Genomic DNA, 27,558 nt, shown 5'->3' on the forward strand with positions numbered 1-27,558 from the left:
CACCCAGAAAACATGGGAAGATGGCCTGAGGGCTTGGGCCCCCGCCACTCAACATAGGAGACTGGGAGACGTGAACGGAGTTCCAGGCTCCCGGCTTCTACCTGGCTCAGCACCAGCTGTAAGTCCTTACAGCGTGAACCAGTGGAGGGAAGATATTGCTCTCCCTAACTCTGCCTTCCAAATAAAAAAATCTTTAAAAGATAAAGTATACACACATATAAAGTACATACATATTTAAAAAAAAAAGCCTTATGGACTTTCAAGACTGTCCTGCCTTCACACTTCTGCTAAGAGCACCTGTTCTTGCCAGCCCAGACCTGTCTCATCTTTGCCTCCTTTGCCCTGCACTGCAATTCTACACAGAGGAGACTCGGTCATTTAACAGTCACGGGTCGAACTCTGTCATGTCTGGCCACAGCGCTCAGTCTATGGAACCCAGTCAACCAGTGGCACCTATTCCATATCACTGTGATGGGCAGGTGGCACAGGTAAGCGACTTACCAGGAGTGAGGCTGGTTGCTGTTTCCACCACCTGCAAGCTCTTTCCTTGTTTATTTGGGGAGGATTATCCAGGGAATTCGCGGGTGTCCATCCGCCTGCCCAGCACCTGGGTGTTTACTGGCACAGGCACTTGGTCAACACGTGCTGAGGATGGAGAGCCGGACAGGATATCCCAGGGCTAGCCACACAGCTCCCCTGCTGTGTGGTCACTGTTAAGACACAACCTCTGAACCCTCCTGGGTGGCCAATGCTCCCCTCTGCAAGACCCAAGGCCAAGTCTCCAACTTTCCGGTGCCATTAAACTAACCCGCAGGGCTTTGTCAAGCCACAGGTTGGCAGCTCCACACGCAGTTTCTCGTCGAGTGGGTCTGAGATGCACACTGGTGCGTTTGTACTAACGTCTGTTGCTACTGATGTACAGGAACGCGGTGGTCCCGTTCGATTAAGTCAGGCAGCTATTACGGAGGATGCGCACCGGATTATAAAGACAGGGCAGTGGATATGCCAGTCCAGTCAAGGCCAGTGGGGATATGGGGTCGGCCCCGGGCCCAGCGGTCCTTGACACGCGGGCCGCTCCGACCCCTGTCCCCAACAGGAAGTCTCCGGAGCGGCGGGAGAGGGCCGCGAGCCGGCGTCCAGAAGGCAGGGGCTGCCCACGGGTCCGGGCGGCGGACACTGGTGGAGCCTCCCGGAACCCGCCGTCCTCCCGCCCCGGACGCGGGTGGTGAAGGCGCGGTCCGCCCCGGCATGCGCCCCTCCTCCGTCACACAGTAGGCGCACGGTCCCACCTCGCGTGCGCTCCCGGCACACAGTAGGCGCCCGGGGCTGCGCGGACCGCGCGGCGGGCGGAAGGGGGCGCGGGCGCCCCGTATCCGGAGGCGGAGCCGGCGCGGCCCCGCCAAGGCCGACGGGCGCGGACGGCCGCGAGCCCCGGGCGGCAATGGGCGAGGGCGGGCTGCCCCCGGCCTTCCAGCTGCTGCTGCGCGCCTGCGATCAGGGCGACACGGAGACGGCGCGGCGGCTGCTGGAGCCGGGGGCGGCGGAGCCGGCTGAGCGCGGCGCGGAGCCCGAGGCGGGCGCAGAGCCGGCGGGGGCCGAGGCGGCTGGGCCCGGGGCGCCGGCGGTGGCGGCGGGAGCGCCGGTGCCCGTGGACTGCTCGGACGAGGCGGGCAACACGGCGCTGCAGTTCGCCGCGGCCGGCGGCCACGAGCCGCTGGTGCGTTTCCTGCTGCGGCGCGGCGCCTCGGTCAACAGCCGCAACCACTATGGCTGGAGTGCGCTCATGCAGGCGGCCAGGTGAGCGGGCCGGGGCTCCCGGGAGTGGCGGCCGAGAAGGGGCCTTCAGGATGCGCCATGCCTCCCTTCTGCCCCCGACTAGACGCTCCGGAAGTTGAAGGGTCAAGGACTCGTTAGAGTTTGCTGTGGTAAACTTGGAATGGTTTTTGGCAAACTTTGACCATGAGAGCAATTGGAAACGCTTAACTTGCATGAAATCAGCTTCTGGAAGCTTTGGCCTTTAAAAACGCAACCTGGAGACTGTCCGTAGACCCTTGCAGACCTTTTTCCCATGCTTTCTTGCCACAAAGGCTTCCTGAAGACCTGACCACCAGTTCTGGCTCGGTGCTGGGGATACTGCCAGGGTCCAAGTCCCGAGTCCCCACGGTGCGGGAAGGACTGGAATGGTTGGGCTAGCTAGGAGGACTGCTGACCTTGCTGGGGGAGGTGCAGGAGCAGGTTTGGTGGAGACGAGGTGTGGCTGTGGATCCCAAGGAACCCCGGGAGGTAGGAAGGTGGGATGGGAGTTGGAGCCGACTTCAGGTGGTGATGGTTGTACCAGCTGCTGGAACAGTGCCCGGCTGGGAAGGCATTTAAGGCCCTAGGAGTTGAGCTCTGCCAGGAGAGGTGAGACTTGTGCCAGGAGCTGAGTGGAGGCCCAGACTGCCAGGGCCCCTGTGACCCATGCAGGGTAGAGAGAGGGACACGATGAACTTGGCCTGTGTGGAGGAACTCCATTCATTGCAGGGGAAGGAGGGGATTGGCGGCAGGGGGAGCTGGTTTAGAAAGGTGGGCTCCCAGGAGGCTGCAGCAGCAGGCCAGGAGAGAGGCGATGGCATCCTGGACCACAGGCTGGATTGTGAGGAAGGGCCTGATGGCTGGTTGGCTGCTGGTGCTGGGGGCCCAGGTGAGGGAGGCGACAGAGATGGCGGCAGGTGCATCAAGCAGAGAATGAAGGAGAAGGGACAGGCCCACACATCCTGGGGGGCAGGGTGTTTGTGGAGGACACCCTAAGAAGAGTCATCCAATGGGGAGCTGACGAGGGGGCATCTAGAGGGCAAGGAGGTCCACAGCATAGGTCTAGGGAGAACTTTGCTCCATGAATGTGTCAGATAAGATTGATAGCCCCCGGGCCTGGCACAATGGCTCAGTGGCTAAATGCTTGCCAGGATCCCATATGCACCACTAGGATCCCAAATGGGCAAGGGGTTCATGTTGCGGCTCCACTTCCCATTCAGCTCTTTGCTTATGGCCTGGAAAGCAGTGAAGGATGGCCTGAGTCCTTGCACCTACGTAGGAGACCTGGGAGAAGCTCCTGGGTCCCAACTTCGTTCAGCTCAGCTCAGCTCTGTCCATGGTGAACCAGTGACTGGAACACCTCTCTTTCTGTCTCTCTCTGTAAAACTCTGTCTTACAAACAAAAATATATTTAGAATAAAAAAATAAAGTGACAGCTGGTGCTGGTAGCTGAGGGGCCAGTTAGCCATTAGAGGGAAAATGTTCATTCAGTGTAGTATTTGTTCATTGGTTGTTGGCGAGAATACTTCAAAAAGTTCATCATCCAAATATGGAACTGAAAGTGTGGAGTTGATTGATAGGCACAAAACATTCTCGAAGCCTACTCATGGTTTCATCACCATAGCTTCTCCTCCTCCCCCGATATTATGACAAAAATAGTGCTACTGTCCTAGAGAAAAGCAAACAGAGCCACAGAGAAGTTAGCTGGCTTGGCCAAGGCCACACAGCCGTTGAATGACGTGTCAGGATTTGAACATGGTGATCTAACTTCATCATCTGAATCAGCGCAGAATGCAGGGCAGCAAGGGCGTTTGGATAGTGGGCGGCAGAAGGAGGCATTATGGGCAGCACAAAGATGCTAAGTGATAGGTGATGATGGGCATGTGGAGAGACCAGGGGCAAAGAGTCATTGGTGTAGCCCAGAGAGTTCTGTGGAAACACAGCGGGGTCCCTGGCAGGCTGATGGGCTATGTGGTGGAGGAGTGGGTGTGCCCCGGCAGGCTAGCGGGCTGCGACAGACTGGTGGGCTACATGGTTGGAGGAGGAAGTGGGTCCCGGCAAGCTGGCGGGCTGCGTAGTGGAGGAGTGGGTGGGTCCCAGCAGGCTGGCATGCTGCATGGTGGAGGAGTGGGTGGGCCCCGGCAGGCTGGCAGGCTGCGTGGTGGAGGAGGAGGTAGGCCCTGGCAGGCTGGTGGGCTGTGTGGTGCAGGAGTGGATGGGCCCTGGCAGGCTGGTGGGCTGCGTGGTGCAGGAGTGGGTGGTATTTAAGTGTAGGAAGAGCAGAGGATCCATTGATACGCTTGCTGGGGGCCTGAAGACGGTTGTCCTGGTGGGAGCAATTGGAGCATCCTCCCCTGCTACTAGGATCAGTCCTAGAGGAACAGCCAGGAGTCCTTAGTGGGGAAGGAGAGAGAAGGAGAGAGCTGGAGCCCTACTGGCCGAGTTGCCTAATGTGTTTTGTTTCTTTCTTAAGAGCTTTATGCCAGGGTTTCTCCACCTGAGTACTGTTGAGATGTTGGACTCGTAAGATACTAGCAGTATCCCTCCCTCACCCCACAGTGGTCATAAGCAAAAGTGTTCAGACATCATTTCCTATGCCCCCTGGGTATCCTGACACCAGCAGCCCCTGCTTGCTTGGCGGACTCAGCACAAGCCTACGAGATGGCCGCTCTTCTCCTTATGCTCCTTGCCACAGGTGCCCCACTCAGTGCTCTGCGCCCGTGTTCTTCATGCCAGGCGCTGTGGCTGCTTTTCCTAAACCCTGCCGTGGGTCTGATGGCCTTGCACCTTGTACTGTCACTTCACCAGCCCCAGCGGGCAGTCATCTTTGACTCTTTCCAGCCCCTTGCTGTCATTCACGTTACAGTGACTTCACTGTCGGTTCACACCTGAGCAGGTGCAGGGGTCCTTTGCAATTCTGATGGATAGGGCTGGTGCCTCATGGCTCTCCCTCCGCTGTACCCACTTCCTCTGGCTGCTGGCACAGCCTAGCACATGGTTGGTGCTCTAAGACCACCAGAGATTCAGGTCTTACAGTTTTGGAGGTCAGACTGTGAGCTGGGGTGAGCTGGGTAAATCACATGACAGTGGAGCCGCATTTTTTCTGGAGGCTGTAAGGGAGAACCCATCCTCTTGCCGTTTCCGGCTTCTGGAGGCCGCCAGCACTCCTTGGCTCACGGCCCCTTCCTTCTTGAAGGCCAGCCGTGATCACGCCACTGCCTCCCTTCTCCGCTTCCACACTGAACTGTGGCTGCATTGGACCCGCCTGGATAACTACATGGCTCTCCCCACTTCAGGTCAACTCTTCAGCAGTGATCATTCTCTCTGCAGGCAGTATTTCCCCTCAGCCACTTCATCTGCTTTTTGGGACCCAGTGGTTCCCAAGGAACTGGTCTGATGAGCCCAGTTTGATTCTGCAATATACCTTATTTTCAGCCGCCATGTCAAGCGGGTGATCCTGTGGTTTGGGTAACTGCTGTCCAGCCTCAACCAGGTGACACACACAAACTTCGAGCTATTCTGGAGGCACTGCCCATTCGCCTGGCCGCCTCCAATGCCCTCGCAGACGCACCTCCTTCCCTTCTGGCGCTGCTGCTTCCTGGAAGCCCCCTGTACTGTCCCTCTTTGCAGCCCGGGTGTCGGCATCCGGCACACCGTGTGATTCCCAGTGGCCTACCTCAGTGGTGTTCCACTTGGCCACACATCAGAATGTCCCGGATGCTTCCCAGATACAGATTCCCGGGTTCTCTTTCTGAAGCATTAGCTGCTCATCACAGCCTGCAGGATGGGCAGTGCTGCCCACAGCTTAGTTTCAGCTTCTTTTTTTTTTTTTCTTTTATTGTATTGTATTGTTGACAATCTTTACATAGTTAATTGCGGTTAAAAAAAAAAAAAGGTTCAGGGGGTATAGGGAAGTGGGTAATACTATTATGTCCATATTGTTTCCATCATGTATCTGAGGTAAAGGGGGATATTGAGGGAGAAGCCCCACCCGGAGATCTCCCCAGTCGAACTGCTGGACTCAGAACTCTAACCAGGAAAGGACAGAAGACAGAACAGGTCAATCATTCATCTCAGCTATATGTTGGCAGCGAAATGTGGGGCAAATGGAGACTTTGTGATGGACCATATCAATCAGTGGACGACCTCATCGAGCGAAACTGGCAGCGATTCATAACTGGAGAACTATTAAAACCACTTGAGCAAATATCTCAGAGCATGCCCCACATCCGGGACTTGGGGTGGGCGGGAAACCGAGTTTCAGCTTCTTAATTTCCATTCATTTGATGGGGCTGGAGTCTCAGAATTAGGTCCCCTCTCATTTAGCGCAGTGAACTTGGCCTTGGCTCAACAGGCAGTGTTGTAACAAGGGCTAGGACGAACAGTCGCAGCATCCTCACCTTGGCCCTCAGACTGTATTCTGGTCTCCTCTTGCAGGTGCCTTTCAGGGAACGTCTGTGAGGCTCTCACTGTTACTTGCATGTGCAGAAGGTGACATTCCCAGGATGGGGTGGGAAGGCCCTCTTGCTCTTCTCTCAGGACCTTGGGCCTCTAAGCCTACGCTCTTCCTGGGTGTCCTCAGCTCTGTGTGGAGGGGGTGCGCACCCCAGTCTCCCACCGAGGGAATCTGCCATCGGGAAGGGGCTTGCCCTTGGAGAGGGTTCTGTGTCCCCCCACTCTGAAAGGACAGCAGCTTGGCCGTGAGCATCTTCCTCAGAGCTCTGTCATCTCTCCTCCCACCCCAGATGTCCTGGAAGCCTAAGTGTATGTGTGTTTGCCATCCCAGGCCTCAGGGTTTCCAAGGCCCCGGCACTGGGCCTGCAGTACACCTGGAGTCTCCCGTGGGTGTATTTGCGTGTCGGAAATGGTTCTGTTCGTGTACACTCTTGTTCTCAGAGCCCCTCACGGAACACTTGCCTCTGTATCAAGCCGGCTGCGCCCGGTGCTTACCCGGAGTTAGCTCATTTACACAGCCTCGAGATCCAGATGCTGCTGGCATCCCTGCCTCATCATACCGATGAGGGATTTCTGCCCACAGAAGTTGAGTCACTTGCCCAAGGCCACTGAGCTAGCAAGAGAGAGAGAATCTGAGGTAGGTGGCTCCAGGCCTGAGCTCCCAGTGGCCACCAGTCCAGTAGCCCAGGGTGAGTTTCCCGCTTGGCGTTGGCAACAAGCAAGCAACCCCCCAGAGCTTGTCCGCAGGGATGGCATGGCCCGGCGTTTACTTTGGCTCTAACAGAACCCTTTCTCCCGTGGCCCTTTTTTGGCGCCTCCACCTCCCACCTGCCTGCGTGGAAGACTGGACTCTCTGCCCAGGGCTCCGAGGGGCAGAAAGGTGTGCCAGCTGTAGAGACACAGGTGTTAATTGCTGAAATTAATCCGTAATCACAGCACCTGTTCAGAAAGCCTCTAGCAACCCCATCTCCAGTAATTACCGATTAGAAGCCTAACATCCACAAAATTATCTCTGCTTTCCTTGAATCCCTTTTTTAATTTTCAGCCTAATTGAGTGCTCTCTTGGGCTCTCTGAGAGTTCAGAACCCATTCCAAGTCTCAGTGTTTCTGCTCCAAGGCATCCCTGTTTGCCTACCTCTGTTAAAAAAAAAAAAAAACAAAAACAAAAACCAAGCAGGGTATCCTGCCAGGAGCCTGGGGTCAGGTTTGTGTCTGTTCCTTTTCAGCCGGAGGGCTTTGGACAAACTGCCCTGCACTCCGACCCACAGCTTTCTCATCTGTAGAGTGGGAGAGGATGCGTTTGTATAGTAGACTTGAGCTTTATTAAGATCACATGAGATCAAGATCCAACAGCGCCTTGTCCGAGCTGTTAGAACTCAGCTGTGATCTCGGCTGAAACGGAGTCATTCCCACTGCCCGTGGTAGGTCTGTTCTCGTGTTCCTTTACTCACTTGTCCACTTGACAGAACTCCCTGGACTGGGGCTGGGAAACAAGGATGGGCAGCCCCAGCCTCGTGCCAGGGAAGCTCCTCTCCAGAGGGGAGGCGGTTCCGGAAGGAGAGCTCAAGTGCAGCCATGGGGTGGAGCTGCAGAGGCATGGGTGCTCAGGGAAGGCCAAGGGTCTGCTGGTGGGTGGTGGACTGGCTGGAGGGACCGAGTGGTGGAATGGGGCAGGGTTGGGGCAAGGAGGGAGGGAAGGATGCCACTGTGGAGGGCTTGGAGTGTGTGATGGAAAAGGAAGTGCCTCTGGCAGGTAGGTAGGGCCCGTCGGCAATGAGAGGCCTAGAGGCCAGTAGCGAATTTCAGCCTGCAAAATACCATCTTGGGGGCTGCACATGGAGAGACTCCTGAGGGTGTAGCCCTCTGCACGTGAGGGTGTTGCATTTTGGCCTGCCCCACTGCTCCCACTCTGTGCTCCAGAGGAAGAGGCGGCGTCCCCCTTTCCCACCTCGTGCTCTGCAAGCTGACCCTGAGCTGCCAAGGTTCACATCCCAGGAGGAATTTGTACACTCAGCCCTGGTCCGGCCCTGCTTCCTCCGCAGGGAGGAGGACGACTTGGGTTTAGATGAGGCCTAGAAGCTGTCTTCTGAAAGGAGAGGCGAGCAGCTCGGACATGCAGAGAGCCATGGCACAGATGCAGTGTGGCTGGCCCTGCACAATTGCAACGTAGGATGGCACTGCACAGGTGTGACATAGGCTGGTCACAAAGCTACCTAGAGGCTGGCACATTGCCTCTATGTTCTTTTCTCCTGGTTAGTCCCGGTCCAGGGTCACTTGCAGCTCAGATGTGCACAGCTGCACTGTGACCAAAGATGCCACAGGACTTAACTTCTGTGCCCCAAGATGTTGACAAGCTCTCTTTTCTTCTCCCTGGCACTGGACAGTTGGTGGACGCCTGTCTGCCCCTCCAGTCTCCCAGCACCCCTCCATCTCCAGGTTCTTTGAGCTAGGTCTGGCCAGCCTCCTGCGGTAGCGGGGGCGTGGGGGCGGGGGGCAGTGGGCCTCGGCTCTTGGTGCTGAAGCCCCTCTTTGCTGCCCAGCCTCTGCAAGCGCCACACCTCTTGGCCATCGGCTGTGCGGGGCTGGCCAAGGTAGACATGACTTAGACAGGGGCCCTGCCCAGGCTGAGACGAGTGACCAGGGGAAGGATCAGGGACAGCAGGTACCTGAGGCCCTGCTGCTCTTCCCAACCCTTACCCGCTGAGTGACCTCGACTTGTTGTGAAAGGTAAATCGTAGTTGCCAGGACGTGGTGCTTCCTGTGTGTATCAACTCATTTGGAGTGTTTAGCCTAGTGGTTCAGAGGCCTTTGTCCCACATCAGAATGCATGGGTTTGATGCTGGACTCCTGTCTGGGCTCCCACTGCCAGCTGATATAGACCCTGTGAGGCGACAGTGATCGCTCATGTAACTGGGGGAGACCTGGCATGCACTCTCCTGCCTCCTGGCTTTGGTCTAACCACGTTTTGTCCAATGTGGGCATATGTGGAGGAAACCAGCAGGTGGCGCTGTCTCAGCTTGCAAAAAAAAAAAAAACACAGAAACACAAAAAATTATATGCACTCCTGTCACTCTCAGTAACCTTTTTTTTTTTTTTAAGATTTATTTTTATTGGAAAGGCAGATGTACAGAGAGGAGAGACAGAGAGGAAGATCCTCCGTCTGATTGCTCACTCCCCAAGCGGCTGCAACGGCTGGAGCTGAGCCAATCTGAAGCCAGGAGCATCTTCCGAGTGAGTCTCCCATGCGGGTGCAGGGTCCCAAAAGCCCTGGGCCATCCTCGACTGCTTTCCTAGGCCACAAGCAGGGAGCTGGATGGGAAGTGGTGCCGCCAGCATTAGAACCAGCGCCCATATGGGATCCCGGTGTGTGCAAGGCAAGGACTTTAACCACTATGCTATTGCGCCAGGCCCCCTCAGTAACCTTTGAGGTGGGTACAGTTGCATCCCCCACTTCACAGGTCAAACCCAGAGTCCTTTCTCTGGGTCATGAAGCAGGAGGACAACAGGGCTGCACTCCCACCTAGGCAGGGTGGTCACTGCTCAGCTTGGGATGCACCTGCGGGGCCAGGACACCGCCTAGAGTCAGTTATTGTCAGCAGGTGCTGGGCTTTCAGGTAATGATAGGAGGATTGCATAGCTGTTTGTTCACTACGGCTCCACGTTTAGCATCATTGGTTCTCTTTCTGGCAGATTTGGGCATGTGAACGTGGCACACCTCCTCTTGGATCATGGGGCCGACGCCAACGCTCAGAACCGTCTGGGGGCCAGCGTGCTCACTGTGGCCTCTCGGGGTGGCCACCTAGGAGTGGTGAAGCTGCTCCTGGAAGCCGGCGCTTTCGTGGACCCTCCCAACTCCTCAGGCGAGCAGCCAGGCTCGGGGGACAGCAGGAATGAGTTGCTAGACATCACGGCCCTGATGGCCGCCATCCAGCATGGGCACGAGGCTGTGGTGCGCCTGCTGATGGAATGGGGCGCCGACTCCAACCGCGTGGCCCCGACTGTGGGCTGGAGCCCGCTCATGCTGGCTGCGCTTGCCGGGCGGCTGAGCATCACCCAGCAGCTGGTGGAGAAGGGAGCCAACCCCGACCACCTCAGCGTGCTGGGGAAGACTGCCTTCGAGGTGGCGCTGGACCGCAAGCACAGGGACCTTGCCGACTACCTGGACCCACTGACCACCGTCAGGCCCAAAACAGGTCAGACCACCCGCTCTGCTGTCCCATGGTTCCTGGCCAGACCCCTGTTCCCAAGCCAGACTGCTTCTGATGCAGGTGGACCTGGGATCCTTCCAGAACAAGGAAGCTTTCTCCTGTAAAAAGGCAGCGTAAACATTTCAGGTTTTGTAAGCTGCTAGGGTAAAATCAGCCTTGTGTCTTATGTAAATGAGAGGGCATGGCCAGATCCGGTGTGGTCCCCTGGCTGAGTTAGGGCTGGAGGCAGGTGTGGCCCCAGGGCTATGGTTGGTTGGCCAGCTCCTCTGGTGCGCCTAACCTCACCTGCCAGTGCTCAGTCCTGCAAAAATGACTCACACACAATTAGAAAAGAATGAGCCCCCTTTTCAGTTTCTGCTTCAATAATGTGTGTCCTGGGTTTTTTTCTTGTTTTTTGTTTGTTTGTTTTTGCCATTTTCCTGGCATCTGAAGGATGGCTAATCAATCCTCAGCAAATCTGCCCCCAGAACACAGTGTGTTTGCAGACCTCTGGTTCGAGGGGTGGGCGTTCAGCGTAGTGCTTCCCCCTCTGCTTGGGAGCCCTGCTCTCTGCAACAGAGTGCCTGGGTCCAGGTTCTGGCTCCACCCCCACTTCTGGCTCCCTGCTCACGTGCACCCTGGAAGGCAGCAGGTGAGGGCTGCCCATGTGGGAGTCTTGGGTTGAGAGCCTGGCTCCTGGCTTGGACCTGACCCAGCCATGGCAGCTGGGAGCATTGAAGGAATGAACCAGCAAGGGAGAGCCCACTCTGCCTTTCAGATGAGTAAGGCACGTGATTTACAAACACAACCACCAGCATGTCTAGTTCACTGCACACAGTAGGACCACGACTTAAAATTAGCACAGTACCCCTTGGTGGATTTGGGGAGCAAAGGTGAAACCAGCTGTGGAGCGTTTATCCCACTGCCTGGCTGGCGTGTGTACACAGCTGCTGAAGAGAAGCTATTGTGCTTTCTTCAGTGTTGAGATACATTTAACATTTTTAATATATTTTTACTTTGTTTGGAAGGCAGTGAGAGTCTTGCATTTGCTGGTTCCTAGTCCCTAGAGTTACTGTCATATCTAGGACAGAGCCATGCTGAAATCAGGAGCCCCACAGTTCACGTCTCCACCTGAATAGCAGGGACCCGTGTGCTTGAGCCAACACCTGCTGTCTCCCAGGACATGCGTTTGCAGAGTATGGATCGAAGCAGAGTAGCTGGGACTTGAACCAGGTACACCAATATGCAATTCAAGTGTCCCAAGTGGCTACTTAATCACAATGCCAAATGTCCTCTACCCTGTGTGAGATTTTTTTTTTTTGCACACACATTAATTCAGTTATTTTGCACATGCTCTATGTACAAGACACCATTGTAGCCATAGAAAAACCCAATCTGTGACATTGGCCTCTGTAGGAGACAGGCTGTGAACAAGAAATAAGCCTAGTTTAAAAAAAAATCAATAGTATGGATGTCGAGTGGTATGGGGCAAAAACTGAGGACAGCTGGGGTCCTGGCCTTGTGGCTGAGATGTTTGTGTGTGGCCCGAATGGAGAGTGCCTGGGTTTGAGTCTTGGCTCTGCTCTCCATACCACCTGCAGCTGTGTGCCCTGGAGACCCGGAGGTAGTGGCTCAGCTGGTTGAGCCCCTGCCATCTGTATGGGAGACCCCGATTTGAGGTTCTGGCTCCCAGCTTTGGCCCTGACCTGTCACATCAGCTTTGGGCATTTGAGGGGATGAACCCGAGATTGGAGCTTGATTGTTCTCTCCTAAAAAGCCCACAAGTGCAGGGTAGAGAAGTTAGGTGTGGCAGGATGGGATGCAGGCTGCTGAGTGCAGGAGCATGGCTGGATGCCCTCCTGGTCAAAGTGCCCCTGCTCACGGAGCGCACCCGGACCGCAGGTTCCCTGGGAGAAGCCCCAGGTAGGCCATGGGCAAGGCAAAATGGCAAAGATTGGTAAGTGAGCAACAAGGATAGCCCCTGGCTCTCCCTGGGCTCTTCCCATGGGAAGCAGGAGAGGGGACCATCGGCTGTCTGTGGCTATAATGGCCGCATCTCCATCATGGTTGAGGGTCAAAACAGGTTTCTTCCTCTCTCTCCAGATAGAATGGGTCCCAGGAGCTGCTCCTGCACGGACTGAAAACTGAGGGGGCAGGGATGAGGAAGGGTCTAGCCCTGGGGTCAGGCTGGGCTTTCTGTGGTGGATTGGTACCAGTGGTGGCTTAGCAGCCCACACCGGGACCTGTCTCCTGTGAAGGGGTCTGGGCACAAAAGGGCGCCAGACCACAGCAGATTGGACTCCCAGATAGTTAAAGGAATGTGCTGTATTTTACATAGCTTGACATGTTGATGATATTTCTATTTAAAAAAAAAATGATTTCTGAGGGGTCAGTGTCATACTGCATCAGATTAAGCTAATGTCTGTGATGCTGGCATCACATTGGAGCTCTGGTTCATGGCCTGGACGCTCCACTTCTGATCCAGCTTGCTGCTGATGCGCCTGGGAAAGCAACAGAATGTGGCCCAAGTGCCTGGGTTCCTGCCACCTATATAGGAGACCTGGATGAAGCGCTCAGCTTTGGCCTAAACCAGCCCTAGTCATTGCAACCATATGGAGAATGAACCAACAGATGGCAGATAGCTCTCTGTATCTCTCCTCTCTATCCCTCTGCCTTTCAAATACACAAGTCTCTTAAAAGTTTTTATTTGAAGGAAGGCAGTGGGACTGAGAAAGGGACACAGATTTTTCCATCTGCGGGTTCACTCATATGACCGCAGCAGCCAGGGCTGGGACAGGACAAAGCCAGGAGTTAGGAACCCCAGCCGGGTCTCCTGTGTGGGAAGAAGGGCCACACCCAGGAGCGTTAGCAGGGCACTGTTTCAGAAGCAGAGCAGCCGGGCCTCCGACAGGGGATCCAACCAGTGCTTCAATAGGGGATGCTGGTGTCACAAAAAAGACAATGTGCCGCACCACAGCCGGCCCCATCGGTGATGGAACTTCATGGGCAAAATTAGATCCGTGGTTCCATGGCCATGAAGAGCCTAGAGGTCAGTTGGCAGCCTTGCTGGGGTGGTTGCTGGTGGCTGGCAGCGATCGTCTTTGGCAAGGCCTTCCCCTTTTGGGGACATTTTCCCGCCTCTGTTACCATTTGGTCTTTGCAACCATGGGGAAAGGATGTCACCGCTCTGTTAGCAACAAGGGGAGAGTTCACTCTAAAGGAGTGCTCAGATCCAGATCCAGGCTCGGGGCTCTCACGCCAGGCTGTGGCTTCCACCCAACTGCCCAGCACAGCCAGTCCAGGCCAGCGCATCAGCCCAGCACTGATTAAAGGCTGCACCAACAAGTCCCTGTTCCTCTTCTCAGGAGGTGGACTGACACTAGAACGGCTGCTTTCTGGGGCCTGCTGGGCCAGGCTCGGAGGAAGGTGTGAGTGGGCAGGTGCAGCACAGCTGAGCCCATGGGGTAGGCATGGGGCCCCCAGCACCAGCCCAGGAGCTGGCTGGCCTGCAGGGGCCAGCGTACGGCAGGTCAGTTGGGCAGTCACTGACAGGTGGTCGTGTCTGTGGGGCTGGGGCAGGAGTCGTAATTCATGTCACTGTTTGCTGGGAAGGGATGCACAAGTTGCTATTGGCTCTTTTGGTGGATGTGTTGGCTGTCCAGTGTCTTAACAGATGCACATTTAGGTTGTTTGTTTGTTTGTTTGTTTTGGTTGGGGGAGCGGAATCCTGGTATCTTTTTAGAATCTCCCTAGGGCCTGCAGGTTCTTGTAAGACCAGACTTTTCTGCATCCCTGGGAAAGATCAGTCCAACGTCCAGAGTGCCTCAAGCCGTGGCTTTATGATTGTGGGCACAGGCCTGCCACCTGCTGCCCAGTGTGTCCTGCTGGCGCAGTCACTTCCCAAGCTCCGTCCCCAGAGTGTTGAAAGGCTGACGGGCTCATGGGTTAGGAAGCCCCCCAGCTAGAGGGCCACGAGGCTGCAGAACCTCCTTCTCACCGGCCCGTGGTGCTACATCCCTCAGCTTCTCACGTGGCCTTGAACCTGTAAGTAACTAACTAACGTTTCCAATGTCTGTTGACCCAGATGAAGAGAAACGGCGACCTGACATCTTCCACGCACTGAAAATGGGTAAGCCCTCACGTGAGAAGAACTTCTGGCTGCCAAAGGGTGTGGGGCACGCTCTCCCAGCCCCCAGTGTGGTGTGGGGCACGCTGTCAGCCCCCGGCGTGGTGTGGGACACGCTCTCCCAGCCCCGGTGTTGTGTGGGGCAAGCTCTCCCAGCCCCCGGCATGGTGTGGGAACGCTTCCAGCCCCCAGCGTGGTGTGGGAACACTCCCAGCCCCCAGCGTGGTGTGGGACACACTCTCGCGGTGTGGGGCATGCCCTCCCAGCCCCCGGCATGTAGTCCTTGTCAAGTATTTGAGAGACAGGCATTCTGCTCTTGCTTATCCAGATCACACAGGCTTCTATCAAGTACTACCTTATGCCCAGCACCCAGACTGCCCTCCCAGGCCCCTGTCCCCAGGCCCAGCCCCACTGAGTCCACACCCACTCTCATGCTCCCACTGAGTCCACACCCACTCTCATCTCTGTGGCCAAGGTCTCCTAAGCTCTAAAATTTCCTCTTGGCATAGACCCCACCTCCAGGAAGCCATCTCTGACTTTTGCCCTCAGTGAGACCAGAATCCCATGCGCCCATCGCCCTTCCCCAAGCACTGATGATGCTGTTATCTTTTACCGTACACTTTCAGCTAGGGTCCCTGCAGAGGGAGGGATTCGAGGCGGGCAGGTATGGTAGCCCACATCTGGCCCACCCATTGTAGTAGTCCACTGCCCCCTACAGGAACCAAAATCATACGGAGCTTCCTTGTGTCCACAGGAAACTTCCAGTTGGTCAAGGAGATCGCCGACGAGGACCCTAACCATGTGAACCTGGTCAACGGGGACGGGGCGACGCCACTGATGCTGGCAGCCGTCACGGGGCAGCTGCCGCTGGTGCAGCTGCTGGTGGAGAGGCATGCCGACGTGGACAAACAGGACAGCGTGCACGGCTGGACGGCCCTCATGCAGGCCACCTACCACGGGTCAGTGCCAGCCCCACTCCCCCAGCTTACCCTACAGCCTCCAGGCGGGTTTCCAGTTCCGAGATGCAGTCTGTAAGATCTTGGGCTGCAAACAAGGTGGAGGAATCCGCCATGGTAGGAGGGTTTGGGGAGGGGTGGGGAGAATCCCAGTACCTATGAAACTGTGACACATAATACAATGTAATTAATGAATAAAAAAAAAAGAGGGGGGGAAAGATCTGGGGCTGCAACAATGCCGGATGTAGCAGAGGAGAACTGCAAGGGCTCGTTCCACCCTGTGTTGCCACCCTCTGAATTTCTGGTGTCACCCATCCTCAGATGTCCCCAGTGGCCACAAAGCAGCAGCCAGCCTAAGGGACATTTTCAGTGGACAGCTGGGGCTCCATAGGGCAGCTGTTGAGCAAGCCAGGGGATGAGCTGCAGCCTGCACCTAAGATGTCATGGCCTCCCAACTCGAGCCCCAGCCACTTCTGCCATTGGCTTCTCACGGTGGTTGGTAGTGAGCAAAAAGTGGACACTGAAGGCCAATCCCATCCCCCTGCAAGTGCCTGGCCCCCATGATGGCACAGAGATCCCACTGCAGACATTCTGTCCCCACTCCTGATCAGGGCCTTCCATGGGACAGGGTCCCTGTAGGCCATGCGTCAGGGTTTGCTGGTTGCTGGGAATCCACTGTTATCTGGTCTCTCTGCCCAAGAAGAGGGCAGAGGTGGGTCCACTCCCTCTTAGAGGCTGCCACTTTGCAGGGCCAGGGAGGGGAGAATCCATGGCTACAGCGGGGTCTGACTCCAAGTTGGGGACACCTTCCTTGCCTTTCAGGGCAGTATATGGTTCTGTCTCTTCTGGAAGCAGCTTTCTGTCTCCTTCTCTCTCTCTTTAAAAGCCAAAGGTACGGAGAAGGAGGAATAGACTTTCTACATCTGCTAGTTCACTGCCCAGGTGACCACAACAGCTAGGCTAAAGCCAAGAGCTTTTTCTGGGTCTCCCGTGGGGTGCAGGAGCCCAAGGACTTGGGCCATCCTCTGCTGCTTTCCCAGGTGCACTAGCAGGGAGCTGGATCGGAAGTGGAGTAGCCAGGATTTGCACTCCTGTGAGATGCCAGGGTTGCTGCAGAGGGCAGCTTACCCAGCGGCAGCTGTCCCAAGGAGCAGTCCTGACCGGGGTCCGGAGGAGGGGCATCAGCAGCGGGGTCTGTGTTCCCCTTGAGGGTCATGGGTCCAAGGCCAGAGCCCTCAGGAACTATTGAGTTTCTGATTGAACTGTCACTCACATCCGGTCCCGCCACCATCCTCTCTTATCAAGGTTTAGACTGGGCATGATGTGTCCTGGCATGGACCTGGTTCTCACATCCTTCCTCCCTCCTCCCCAGGAATAAGGAAGTCGTCAGGTACCTGCTGAACCAAGGGGCGGATGTCACCCTGCGCACCAAGAATGGATACACAGCCTTTGACCTGGCAATGTTGCTCAGCGAGCCCGGTGGGTTGCTCTGGGAAAAGCTGCCCCCCGCCTCAGGAACTGAGTTTTAAGGTCTTGCTTAGGCGTAGGGGAGAGACCTGCCGCGGGGCCGCAGGCAAATCACTTCCTTCCGCAGTGACGTGCTGGGCTGGGGCTGGGCAGTCCCTCAGGCTTCTCGAATCTCCGGGCAGAGCAGAGGGTGGCATGTGTCCGGCCTTGAGGGCCACTCAGGTCCCGGTGCAGTGACTGGCCCTCCTGGCCAGGAACTCTGCTCCTTTGACTGGCAGAGGGAGGGTCCCGCCTCTGAGTCCCAGGACTCATCTGCTGCCCTTCCCTTCCTTGGCCCTTCTCACTGTGGCAGGTGTCTTCTGGTACCCAGGAACTTCCTCTTAGTGTTTCTGGGATGTCTTCTTCCTTCAGACAGGCCCACCCTGACAGCTGGCCATACGGAGGGAAAACTGTCCCTGCATATGCCAACCACTTCATGCCTGCCGCGGGCACCCTCGGCTGTCGCCTCTGACCCTCACCGTGCTTCATGTACTCCCACAGAGAGAGGCGACCATGCCCTGGGGGGAGTGAGCCGACAGCAAGGGCTTGGGGTCCCTGTCCCCTGCCCACTGGCCTCACCCTGCGGGGAGGGTCACGGTCTCCTGGCAGCTCCATTTCTTTCTTATACTTTTTTTTTTCATTATCTGAGAAACTGCTCTCGGTGAATGTCTTCTCAGCTTCTCTCCTGCTTCTCTTCTCTGATCCCAGCCAATTTTTTTTTCCTAGTGTGATTTAAGTGGATTTTTTTTTTAAGAAGACAGGGATCTATTATTAAACACTTGCAGAGAGAGAGGGAGAAGGACAGGCCATCAGGAGAGAAGTGGTGTTAATCATCTGGAGTGTTTTCAATCTTGTTTGAGGAGGTTTTTTTTTAAAGCTCATTCATATCTAATAACCCCTGACCTTCCTCAAGTATTTGCCATCTGGTAAATACTTTAATACTTTTTGGCAGGGCTTCCCTAGACTCTTCAAAATACCTGCGTTTATTCATTCATTCATTCATTCATTTCAAAGGGAGAGTTACAGAGAGGGCGAGACAGAGAAAAAAAAGATCTTATGTGCTTATTCACTCCCCATATGTCCACAGTAGTCAGGGCTGGGCCAGGCTGAGCCGGAAGCTCCCACCAGGTCTCCCACATGGGTGCAAGGGCCCAAGCACATGGGCCATCCTCCACTGTTTTCCGAGGTACATTAGCAGGAAGTTGGATTGGAAGTGGAGCAGCCAAGTTTCAAACCAGTGCCCATATGGGGTGCCAGCACTGCAGGTGGCAGCTTAACCCACTGCTGAGGCCACCCCCTTGTCAGAAGCCTGGAGAGGCTGTGTAACTTACCTATAGTCACACAGCCAGCGAGGGGCAGAGTCCATATGGGAACCTCCACGGGCTAGCTTTGGAAAATGTGTTCTATGTTTGTTCCTGGTGAAGCAGGGTGAGCCCTGCTGGCTTTTCCTGCCACCAATGGCAGAGCATGCAGAGAAGCAAGTGCCTTGGTTCTGGAACCACGCGGACCCTGGGCTGTCGGGATGTGCCTGTGGCCTGGCAGACGGATGTGCCCTTGTATCCACAGACACGGAGCTTGTCCGGCTGCTGGCATGCGTCTGTATGCAGGTGAACAGAGACAAAGGCCGGCCCAGCCCCCAACCATCCCTGCCCCACCTGAAGGTCACGGTGCCCTGGAGCATCCCCACGCTGCCCGATGAGAAGGGTGGCCTGAAGGTAGGTTTTTTCTTGCCCCTCGGCATCTGTCTTCTGACTGCTTGGCAAGAGTGTGGGTCCGCCTTGCGACATCTGTCATTTGTGTCAAACAACAAAAGCAAAAGCGATGCAAATTTGGACATAGACTCCCAGTTTCTTAAGATAGAAAATTTGCAGATTTCTGCCACAGCTACCCTCCAAGCAGGCATCGGTCATGAGGAGTCCCCAGGAGGGCAGCAGCTGTTGCCCCTGTGGGTGGGGGAGGCATCAGCACCAGGAACAGATGGCCCAGGCCCTGGTACACACACCCTCTGGTGTCTGCAAACAGGAGATGGGGTGGTGCAGTGATGGAGGTTAAGGTGTCCAAGGTTGCCATCCCACTGCAGGGCCTCAAGCCGGTCAGCAGCGCCCCACGCAGGTCTCTGTCCCTCCAGTGTGTGCAGAGTGGACGCTGATTGGATGAGAGACAGCCCATGGGGCTCAACACTACCCCCCGAGTTGGGAGAAAGGCTGCCATGAAGGATGCAGCGAGCTCCTCGAAGAGGGGCGCTGGCTGCACCTGCCGCGGGGCCAAGAGGGCAGCTTGGTGGAGCTGAGCTTGTTGCCATCCCTGGGCCGGGGTGCAACCTGCTCACCTGTCCTGGGAGCATGACACCCGTGCCGCATTGCCTTGGCAGTCCTGGTGGAGCCGGATGTCCAATCGGTTCCGAAAGCTCAAGCTGATGCAGACACTGCCCCGCGGGCTGTCAGGCCAGCAGCCCTTGCCTTTCGCCGATGAGCCCGAGCCAGCACTGGACTCCACCATGAGAGCGGCCCCCAAGGACAAGACGAGCCGCTCGGGGCTCTCCGATGCAGCCCCCGCAACCAAAGATGGTGGTGAGAAAAGGACACGTGGCGTGTGTGCTCTGTTCTGTGCCTTCTCTTCCGGGCTGCCGGCAGGGTGGGGGGATGTCAGGCTGTAACACGGCTACACAGCTGGCAGCTCTTGGGAACAGGGACACAATAGTGGGTCAAGGGGAGTCCCAGGTTCCTGGGCCACACTTCCTGCTGCGGGACCTTGGGCCTCTCGTGTCTGTCCACATGTAGCAGGTGGCTCTCTGCACTTAGCAGACACCATAGCTCTCCATTGCTGCATGCGTCTTGAGGTAGAAGGACTGGCCTGGGACCCAGGGGTCCATGGTGAGCTCTCCACCAGTGGAGGTAACCAACAGATGGGGTGACTGCAAGCTTGCTGAAGGAGATGTAGCAGCTTACTAGACAAGCCTGGGCCAGCTCCTGGGGCACCACTCTCTGGGCATGCCACTGTCTGAACAGCATGGCAGTGGTAAGTCGTGGAACTTACGAATGATAGAGTCGCCCCAGAGAGCTGCTCACCCAGGATGAAGGCCACCCCCCACCACTCGTCCCCCACACTGTGACTGTGAGTAAGCAGGGCTCACTTCAGGAGATTACTGTCTGTCCACCTCTCTCAGGTCCTGGGAGCATGCGAGGAGAAAAGGAAGATGCATTGCTGACCACCATGGTGAGTGAGGGACTTTCTAAGAGCATCGTTAGGTCTCTGTTCATTGTCTGGCAAGGAGACCTAACGTGTGGGCGGTGGTGGCCGGTGGCCATGTGTGACGGTGTGGACCAGTCTGAACTGGGTGAGCCCGTACTGGCACTCCAAGGCTTGTGTGGAAGGCCTGGTGGCATTCTTCAGTCAGAGATCAGCGAGTGCCTGCAACACACCTGGAGCAACGTGAGAGCCCAGGAGGGGCCTCAGTGTCCTAATCTGTAAACGGGGCATGCATCTGGGTTCGGTTCAGCAATGGATAACAGCAAGGCCCCAGTTAACAGGAACATAAATAAGGCAACAACTTTTTTCTTTCTTTCCATTAAATAACATTTCAGACTGGCCCAATGTCCCCATGGAATTAGGGTCCTTGACTCCCGTTACCCACTGTCCCCCTGCTCCCCCCCCCCACCGCTGTGGCTCCTAGTCCCGTTTGATCCGAGATGGCTGCCAGAGCACCGGCCATTATTGTCTCATTCCAGTCCCCAGGAAAGAGGAGGGGGAGCAGAGATTCCTGTGGGGAGGTGCCAGTTGTCTAAAGTTTTCTGGCAGTTGCAACATGTGCCTGCCACTCATGTCAGCCCAGCCAGGGTTTAGTTCCCTTGGCTGCTTGGCACTGCCCAGAAGCTGGGAAATGAAGTCTGTTCTAGGTGGGCTGGAGCCCTTGTAGAGACTCTGGGTGTGGCGTCTCTGGCAGAGGTGGAAGGTAGACCCTGGGGACAGTTTACAGCCTCTGACACAGAGAATAGCATCTTTCATGGTTATGGCTTTCAGACGAGACCATGCCCAGGAAGGTGTGGACACAGGGCCCACTGAGGAGTCTGGCCTTGGATGTGGGACACCTTCCCGCGCCCACTAACTCCACATTGCTCTGGTGTTCAAGTTGGATCCCTGCTTGGAGTGCTGAGACTAAGAGTGTCCAGCAGGGGGCAGCATTGGCGAGGATGAGGGATTGGCGGACCAGGGAAGGCTGCCTTGGAGCAGATGAGGAATTGCTTCTTGGCTTCTTGATGTAGAGTGATGGAGTGTGGAGTGATGGAGTGTGGAGCAGATGAGGGGCGGGGACCGCTCTGCCCCCACACTCCCAGTACCTGCCCTGTGAGCCGCAGCTGCGAGAGCTCTTGTTGCAGGCTGTGCACTCATGTTACCCAGCAGTGCTACTTCATCCCCAGACAGACAGGGGTGCTGTTCTAGAAGCCCAGGAAGATGTGGTCCAGTGGGAAGAAGGAGCAGGCAGTGATGCTGGTGTCCCGCTCGGCTGGGTTCCTGGTGGCCTTTTGTGGTGGATGTCTTCCCAGCATGTCCCTAAGCACTCTGCACCTCACGTGGCGTGTGGAGTGACGGCAGTCGTCGCTGGTAGACACTGCCTTATTTATATCCATTGCAGCCATCTAGGGGTAGGCCATTAGATAGATTTCTCCGCCTTTGAGCCAGGCCAAAGCCAGGAGCTTCCTCCAGGTCTCCAATGTGAGTGCAGGGAACCAGGGCCTTGGGTCATTGCCCCCTTCCCACACGGACCTACAGGGAGCTGAATCAGAAGTGGGGGAGTCAGGATTCGAACAGGTGCCAACATGGGATGCCAGTGCTGCAGGTTGAAGCTTTACACGCTATGCCATAGCAATGGCCCCTAATTTTCTTTTTTTAGACTTGTTTATTTATTTGAGGGAGACGGAAGCACCGAGATTTTTCCAGCTGGTGGCTTATCTAAGAAGGCCACAGTGGCCAGGGCTGGGCCAGGACGAAGCCAGGAACCAGGAACTTCCTCCAGGTCTCTTGCCTGGGGGCAGGCACCCTGAGCAGCTTAACCTGCTCTGCCACAATGCCAGTCCCTGAATTTGGTGTTTAACAGCTTTGAGGTGTTTTAACTCATCCCTCACTTTCCCTGTTTGCTTAACCATTTCCCTGGGGCAGGTAGCCTGGAAATGAAATCCCTCCACCTGGGAGTCTGATATCATTACTCGGGTTTGACCCCTATCCCAGGTGTACAAGTGCCCATCTGGGTGGGTTTGCAGCTGTCAGAGCACAGGCCCCTCCCCTGTGGCTGGATGGCGTTTGTAGGGATGTAGAAGGCCCAGCACCTGTTGCAAGATCCTCAGAGAAGCAGAACCACGGTGATGGGGTCTGCGTCGCCTGCACCTGCCTCCATGCCTGCGCTGGCCTGTGCCAGCTGATTGTGCCTTACAAAGGGCCCTGTGGTGGTGATGTGGGCACTGTTCCACAAGATAGCCTCTGTGGCCAGCGATGCAGTGTCGCCTGGCCCCTGAGGCAAGCTTCTCGGTGGGATGCCTGTCCCCGCCAAGTGCCATCTGGCACCAAAGCCACTGTCTCCTCTTAATTAAAGCAAGCAGGCACTGTGCAAGCACTCGTCCTCAATGAACCAGCAGCCAGCCCCAGGGGGATTTTACAACTGACCCCCATATCACATGGTCAGAAAGCAAACCACAGGAGGCAGGGCTGAAGCAAGCCAAGCGGGATGGGGAATGGGGCATGGAGCATCAACCAGGCAGTTTCTACCCCTGACCCCTGACCCTTCCTCCAGCAGCCCCAGTCCTGCCCTGCCCTGCTCAGCCTTCCTATACTCCGTCTGCAGTATGCTCTTCCCATCTTCCCTGAAGCCAGCTGGCATCACCCTTGGGTTTGGCATGGTGTGTCTCACCCCTCCTTCGCCCTGTGCCTCCCATAGCCCCTGTGTGTACCTCCCTGCTCCAGCTCTGTGCCATCCTGATCTGGCTGTGCAGATACAGCCACGTGAGGGCAGCCGCGAGTCGGAGCAGCATGGACGGAGCTGGGATGCGGGCAGGGACACCACCTGCATCCCTGGCTTGAGTGGAGGCAGGAAGAGCAGGTGTAGTTGTCATCGAGCCCAGAGCCCGGAGGCCACCTGGGCTGGTCTGACCCTTGGCCTGTCTCTTGCAGCTTCGGAACGGAGCCCCCTTCACCAGACTCCCAAGCGACAAGCTGAAGGCAGTCATCCCCCCCTTCTTGCCCCCCTCCAGTTTTGAGCTATGGAGCTCCAGGACCGGCCACGATGGGAAAGTCAACCCTGCCAAGACTGTACTGCCCCAGAGACCCAGCAGGGGGCACCCCGTGGGCACTGAGACCGTGAGTCACACAGCGGGGTCCACCATGTCACCTTCACCTGCAGGTGCTGGGAATTCAGTGGCCCCAACCCAGCCATGCATGTGCAGAGGGGACTAGTAAATTGGGGTGAGGGGACGTGTGGAGCTCTCTGACCCCAATAACTCTGCCTCCCCCTGGGCAGATGAGGAAATGGGGAGTAATTTGCTGGATCGGGGAGGGTCCAGGGCCAGAAGGCCAGTTCTTGGGTTTTAACAGTCGCCAGAATGTGTCATGAGAAGCAGAGCCAGCTGTGCATGCCACCTCTCTGCCTCACGTGGCTTCAGGGTGTGGCCCTTGGTTGGTTTCCGTAGCACGCTGGGTGCATGCTACAAAATGTTTAGATGTTCCCTGTGTGCCTCTGCTCTGTAGATGTGAGCTGCCTCCCCCATGGGAGCTAAGCAGATTGTGCGTGCGGGCAGGTGTGGGTCTCTACCAGTGCTCGCCACCTCAACACAGGGACCCTCCCCGCTGAGGTTCTCGGCGTCTTGAGTGAGGAACAGCAGACCAAGCCCTTGATCCACCTGGCTTTTGCAGACAGCCATCAGGCCGGTGAAATTTCCCAGTCTCTCCAGAAGCCACGCCTCTCCTGCCAACTCAGGAAACTTCGGTCACTCCCCTCATTCGTCGGGTGGCTCCAGCGGGGTCGGGGGTGTGAGCAGGCACGCAGGAGAACCGTATAACCGGTCAGGTGTGTCCTGGGCAGGGCTCCTGGAGGAGGGGTTCTGAGGGGAGGGTGGGCAGGCATGAGCAGGCACAGGTGCACACAGGTGCAGGTGGCTTCCCAGGAGTTCACAGTTCAAACTGTTTCCATGGGGTCAGGGTGAATGGAGAGGGCAGAAATGAACTCTTAACTAAAAGGAACGCAGGGCGTTTTCGTGGGATTTCAAGTCCCCGAAGGGTGAACCTTGGTGAACCACTCACTCTGCCCTTCCTTGTACAAGATGGGTAAGGCATATGCCCAGGGGTCCAGCAAGTTGGCAGCATTTAGGGCATACCAGAGTGCAGTGGTTCCTCTGGGTTTTCAGCAGCCTTGCTGTTCTCTCTGAGGGTACCCGGGGCCACCCAGGGCCAGGTGGGCAGCAGGGACCAGGCACACTTGGAGTGGAAAAGCTGTGAGGCCAGGTAAGCCTCTGGGCAGCAGACAATGCCACCATCTTGCCACCTAGGAGTCATGTACATTTGGCATGTGTATGCCCAGGACCTTTGTGCATGCTACAAATTTTGTTTTAAGAATTATTTTTATTGGAGAGGAGGAGATACAGAGAGGAAGGTCTTCCATCTGCTGATTCACTCCCCAAGCAGCCACAACAGCTGGAGCTGAGCTCAATCTGAAGCCAGAAGCCAGGTGCTTCTTCCGGGTCTCCCACACAGGTGCAGGGTCCCAAGGCTTTGGGCCGTCCTTGACTGCTTTCCCAGGCCACAAGCAGGGAGCTGGATGGGAAATAGGGCAACTGGGACATGAATCAGCACCCACACAGGATCCTGTCGCGTGTAAGGCGAGAACTTTAGCCTCTAGGCTATTGCGCTGGGCTCACTATACATTTTTTTTTATAGTGGTGTAAGGTATGAACACTGAGTCTGCAGCAGGCACGGAATCTGGCCCTTCGGGTGGGTCATGTTCTATAGTCTCCTAGCACCCGTGACTGCCCAGCTGCGCATGACAGGCGAGTTGGCAGGACAGGTCACAGCCTGCCAAGGCTGGCAGGCAGCACTTCATGACAGCACCAGGACCTGGGCGCAGGCAGCCTGAGTCCACAGCACGTCCTCACGCCCACACAGAATGAGATGGCAAGCACCTCTTTATGCCAGTCCACTTATATCCACACTGCCTTTTCCATTATTTTTTTTTAAAGAAATATATTTGCTTGAAAAGCAGAGTTACAGAAAGAGAGGGGGAATAAGCGAAATCCTCCATCCTCTGGTTCATTTTCCAAGTGGCCACAGTGACCGGAGCTGGACCATCACCTGCCACCCTCTCAGGGTGTACCTTAGCAGGAAGCTGGAATTGGGAGTGGCTCTGGGATTCCAGCCCAGGCATATATATGGGCTTGAGCACAGAGGACGGGCCTCCCAAGCAGTCCCTTCTCCGCTGCACTACATGCCTGCCTACATAGGGGAGGTGCTTGCAGCAATGCCTGGCACCCACCCCGGACCTGGTAACTGTCCCTCAGGCACCCTGCCACCTGGGGAGTGTAGTACTGCTTTGCTTCTTTCTTTCGTAATAAATCAACATCACAGGTAGATCTGGGGGAACGGAGTGGGGAAACGGCAGAGAGGGGTGAGGGTCCAGTTGGTGCAGCATCCCTTACAGTGGTGGGAGTGGCTGGGGTGCAAGGGTCTGAAGGGGGAGTCCCAGGATGAGGGACACGTCGCTGACTGGTTTCCCTGAGGTCTGTGCTGGGGGCAGCAGGAACGGTCATGTGAAAGCCAGGGCTAGCCTTTGCAAGGCTTTCACTCAGATCTCTCTGATGATCCACCCTGACCCCAAGCCACCACAGGGAGTGAAGTCCTAGAGATAAAACTCGGCTCGGCTCAGCACAGAACACAGCTCGCAGTGCACGCTGTAGGCCAGGATGGTCTTTTCCATGTATTTCATCTGTCCACAGGTGGCAGCATAGACAGTGTCTTGTCACAAATTGCTGCCCAGCGGAAGAAAGCAGCCGGGTTATCCGAGCAGAAGCCCAGCCAGCGGTCAAGCCCTGGGGGGCCCACGCCTGGGACCAGCCCATCTGAGCTTCCAACTTCCCCTGCAGGTGGCGGTGGTAGCGCACCCAGCACCAAGGTACTATGTCGATTGCCCACACTGAGCTCATGGGTTTCTGTTCTAGCATGGTCCACATGTCAGGAGCTCTGGTTGGGCCACAGTTGAGGGGTAAGGTGCCTTTCTAACCAGTTCCTTTATAGCTTTCTGCAGAAGTGGGGAGTGCTGATGGTCTCATGTATGAGGGTAGTTCACAGCCTACCTTCCCCCACAATGAGGTGCTGCAAACTGCCAGCTTGTTGCACATGGCTCCTGCAGCCTCCCTGGTGACCAGCCAGTCTCTCGAGTGTTCCTGCTCCCAGCAGAGGGGTTAACAACACGGCTGCAGCCCCATGCCAGAGCATTGGGCCCATGCACAGCCCACATCCCTGTTGGAGGTTCCTGTGGGCAGTATCCGTGGTGAGGTTCATTCTCCCACCTTAGTCATCTACACTGCACATCCTGGAGCACCTGCTGTGTACCTGCCGCTGCCAGCAGCAGTAAGGAGCCGAGTGTGACGCAGGCGGTCACACCTTCAGCGTGCCTTCAGAGTGACGGGCTGTTGTGGAGAAGGTAGGGTGCAGAGGGATACAGATGGGGGCACCCACTCTGGCTTGAGAGTGTTGGCGCCCTCTGATGAGGAATCAGGTGGAAAGGCAAGAGCCAGGGGCAGGGCTGGTGATGAAGGAACCACTCCCAGAGGGAGAGAGCAACCGGCTTGGGGGAGAGGCAGAAGAAGGCCGTGGCAGGGCAGAGCCTGAGCCTCACCTCCCTGCATCCCACCACCATCCTGCTGTCCAAGCAGTGGGAGAGCACTCCGTCCCTGCATGGGTAGTGGCTGTAGGATTTGCAGTAAATAACAAGGCCATGTACCACTACACAGTGGGATGCTTTCCATTGTCTCGGGACTCTGTCCCTCCACCTGCCTTGTTTGGTTCATGCAGTAAACCCCAGAGTGTGGGTTCCAAACCACAGTGGCTACTGGCAGCCCCCGTGAGTTTGCCTGTCCAGGAGGGATCCAGACCCAGCTCCCAGCTTGCGTCAGCTTTCTCGCTGGAATCATGAGACTGCTAGGACCTCATGCCTGCACATTGGGAGCCTCACCCCTGCACACTGGGGCCTCGCCCATGTGCACTGGAAACCTTACCCATGCACAGTGGGAGCCTCACCCCTGCATACTGGCCCACCACACAGGTGCCTGCCCAGGTGTTCTCAGCCCTGCCACTGTCAGTCTCGTAGCCGCTGTGTTGTTCCAAGCCTGTTTTGCAATAGGACCTTGACAGTAAGATTCCTCTTCCAACAAAGCTACAGAAAATGTTCCTTGCTCCCTGTACATTTGATTATTTTGCATTCTGTTAAAAATTATTGTGTCATACAACTTATTAAGTACCTGATCCTGATAGAATTTGGCTTCAGGGCAAAAAGCTC

At 56.3% G+C, this 27,558-nt stretch overlaps 1 protein-coding gene across 2 annotated transcripts in view; it reads left to right on the forward strand.

Moving 5' to 3' along the window:
• The first annotated feature begins 513 nt into the window (after positions 1-513).
• Positions 514-27,558, forward strand: part of ANKS6 (ankyrin repeat and sterile alpha motif domain containing 6) — a 44,000-nt gene continuing 16,955 nt past the window's right edge. For both annotated transcript variants that reach the window (XM_058673014.1, XM_058673015.1), the window contains exons 1-11: positions 514-1,797; positions 9,940-10,442; positions 14,521-14,565; positions 15,317-15,521; positions 16,891-16,997; positions 18,591-18,739; positions 19,396-19,594; positions 20,191-20,240; positions 23,187-23,372; positions 23,925-24,078; positions 25,997-26,172. In XM_058673014.1, the coding sequence (XP_058528997.1) occupies positions 1,442-1,797; positions 9,940-10,442; positions 14,521-14,565; positions 15,317-15,521; positions 16,891-16,997; positions 18,591-18,739; positions 19,396-19,594; positions 20,191-20,240; positions 23,187-23,372; positions 23,925-24,078; positions 25,997-26,172 (2,130 nt within the window). In that variant the 5' untranslated portion in view covers positions 514-1,441. The remainder of the gene's footprint in view (positions 1,798-9,939; positions 10,443-14,520; positions 14,566-15,316; positions 15,522-16,890; positions 16,998-18,590; positions 18,740-19,395; positions 19,595-20,190; positions 20,241-23,186; positions 23,373-23,924; positions 24,079-25,996; positions 26,173-27,558) is intronic.

Source organism: Ochotona princeps, chromosome 14 (genome assembly GCF_030435755.1).
Source record: "Ochotona princeps isolate mOchPri1 chromosome 14, mOchPri1.hap1, whole genome shotgun sequence".
Taxonomy (NCBI): Eukaryota; Metazoa; Chordata; class Mammalia; order Lagomorpha; family Ochotonidae; genus Ochotona; species Ochotona princeps.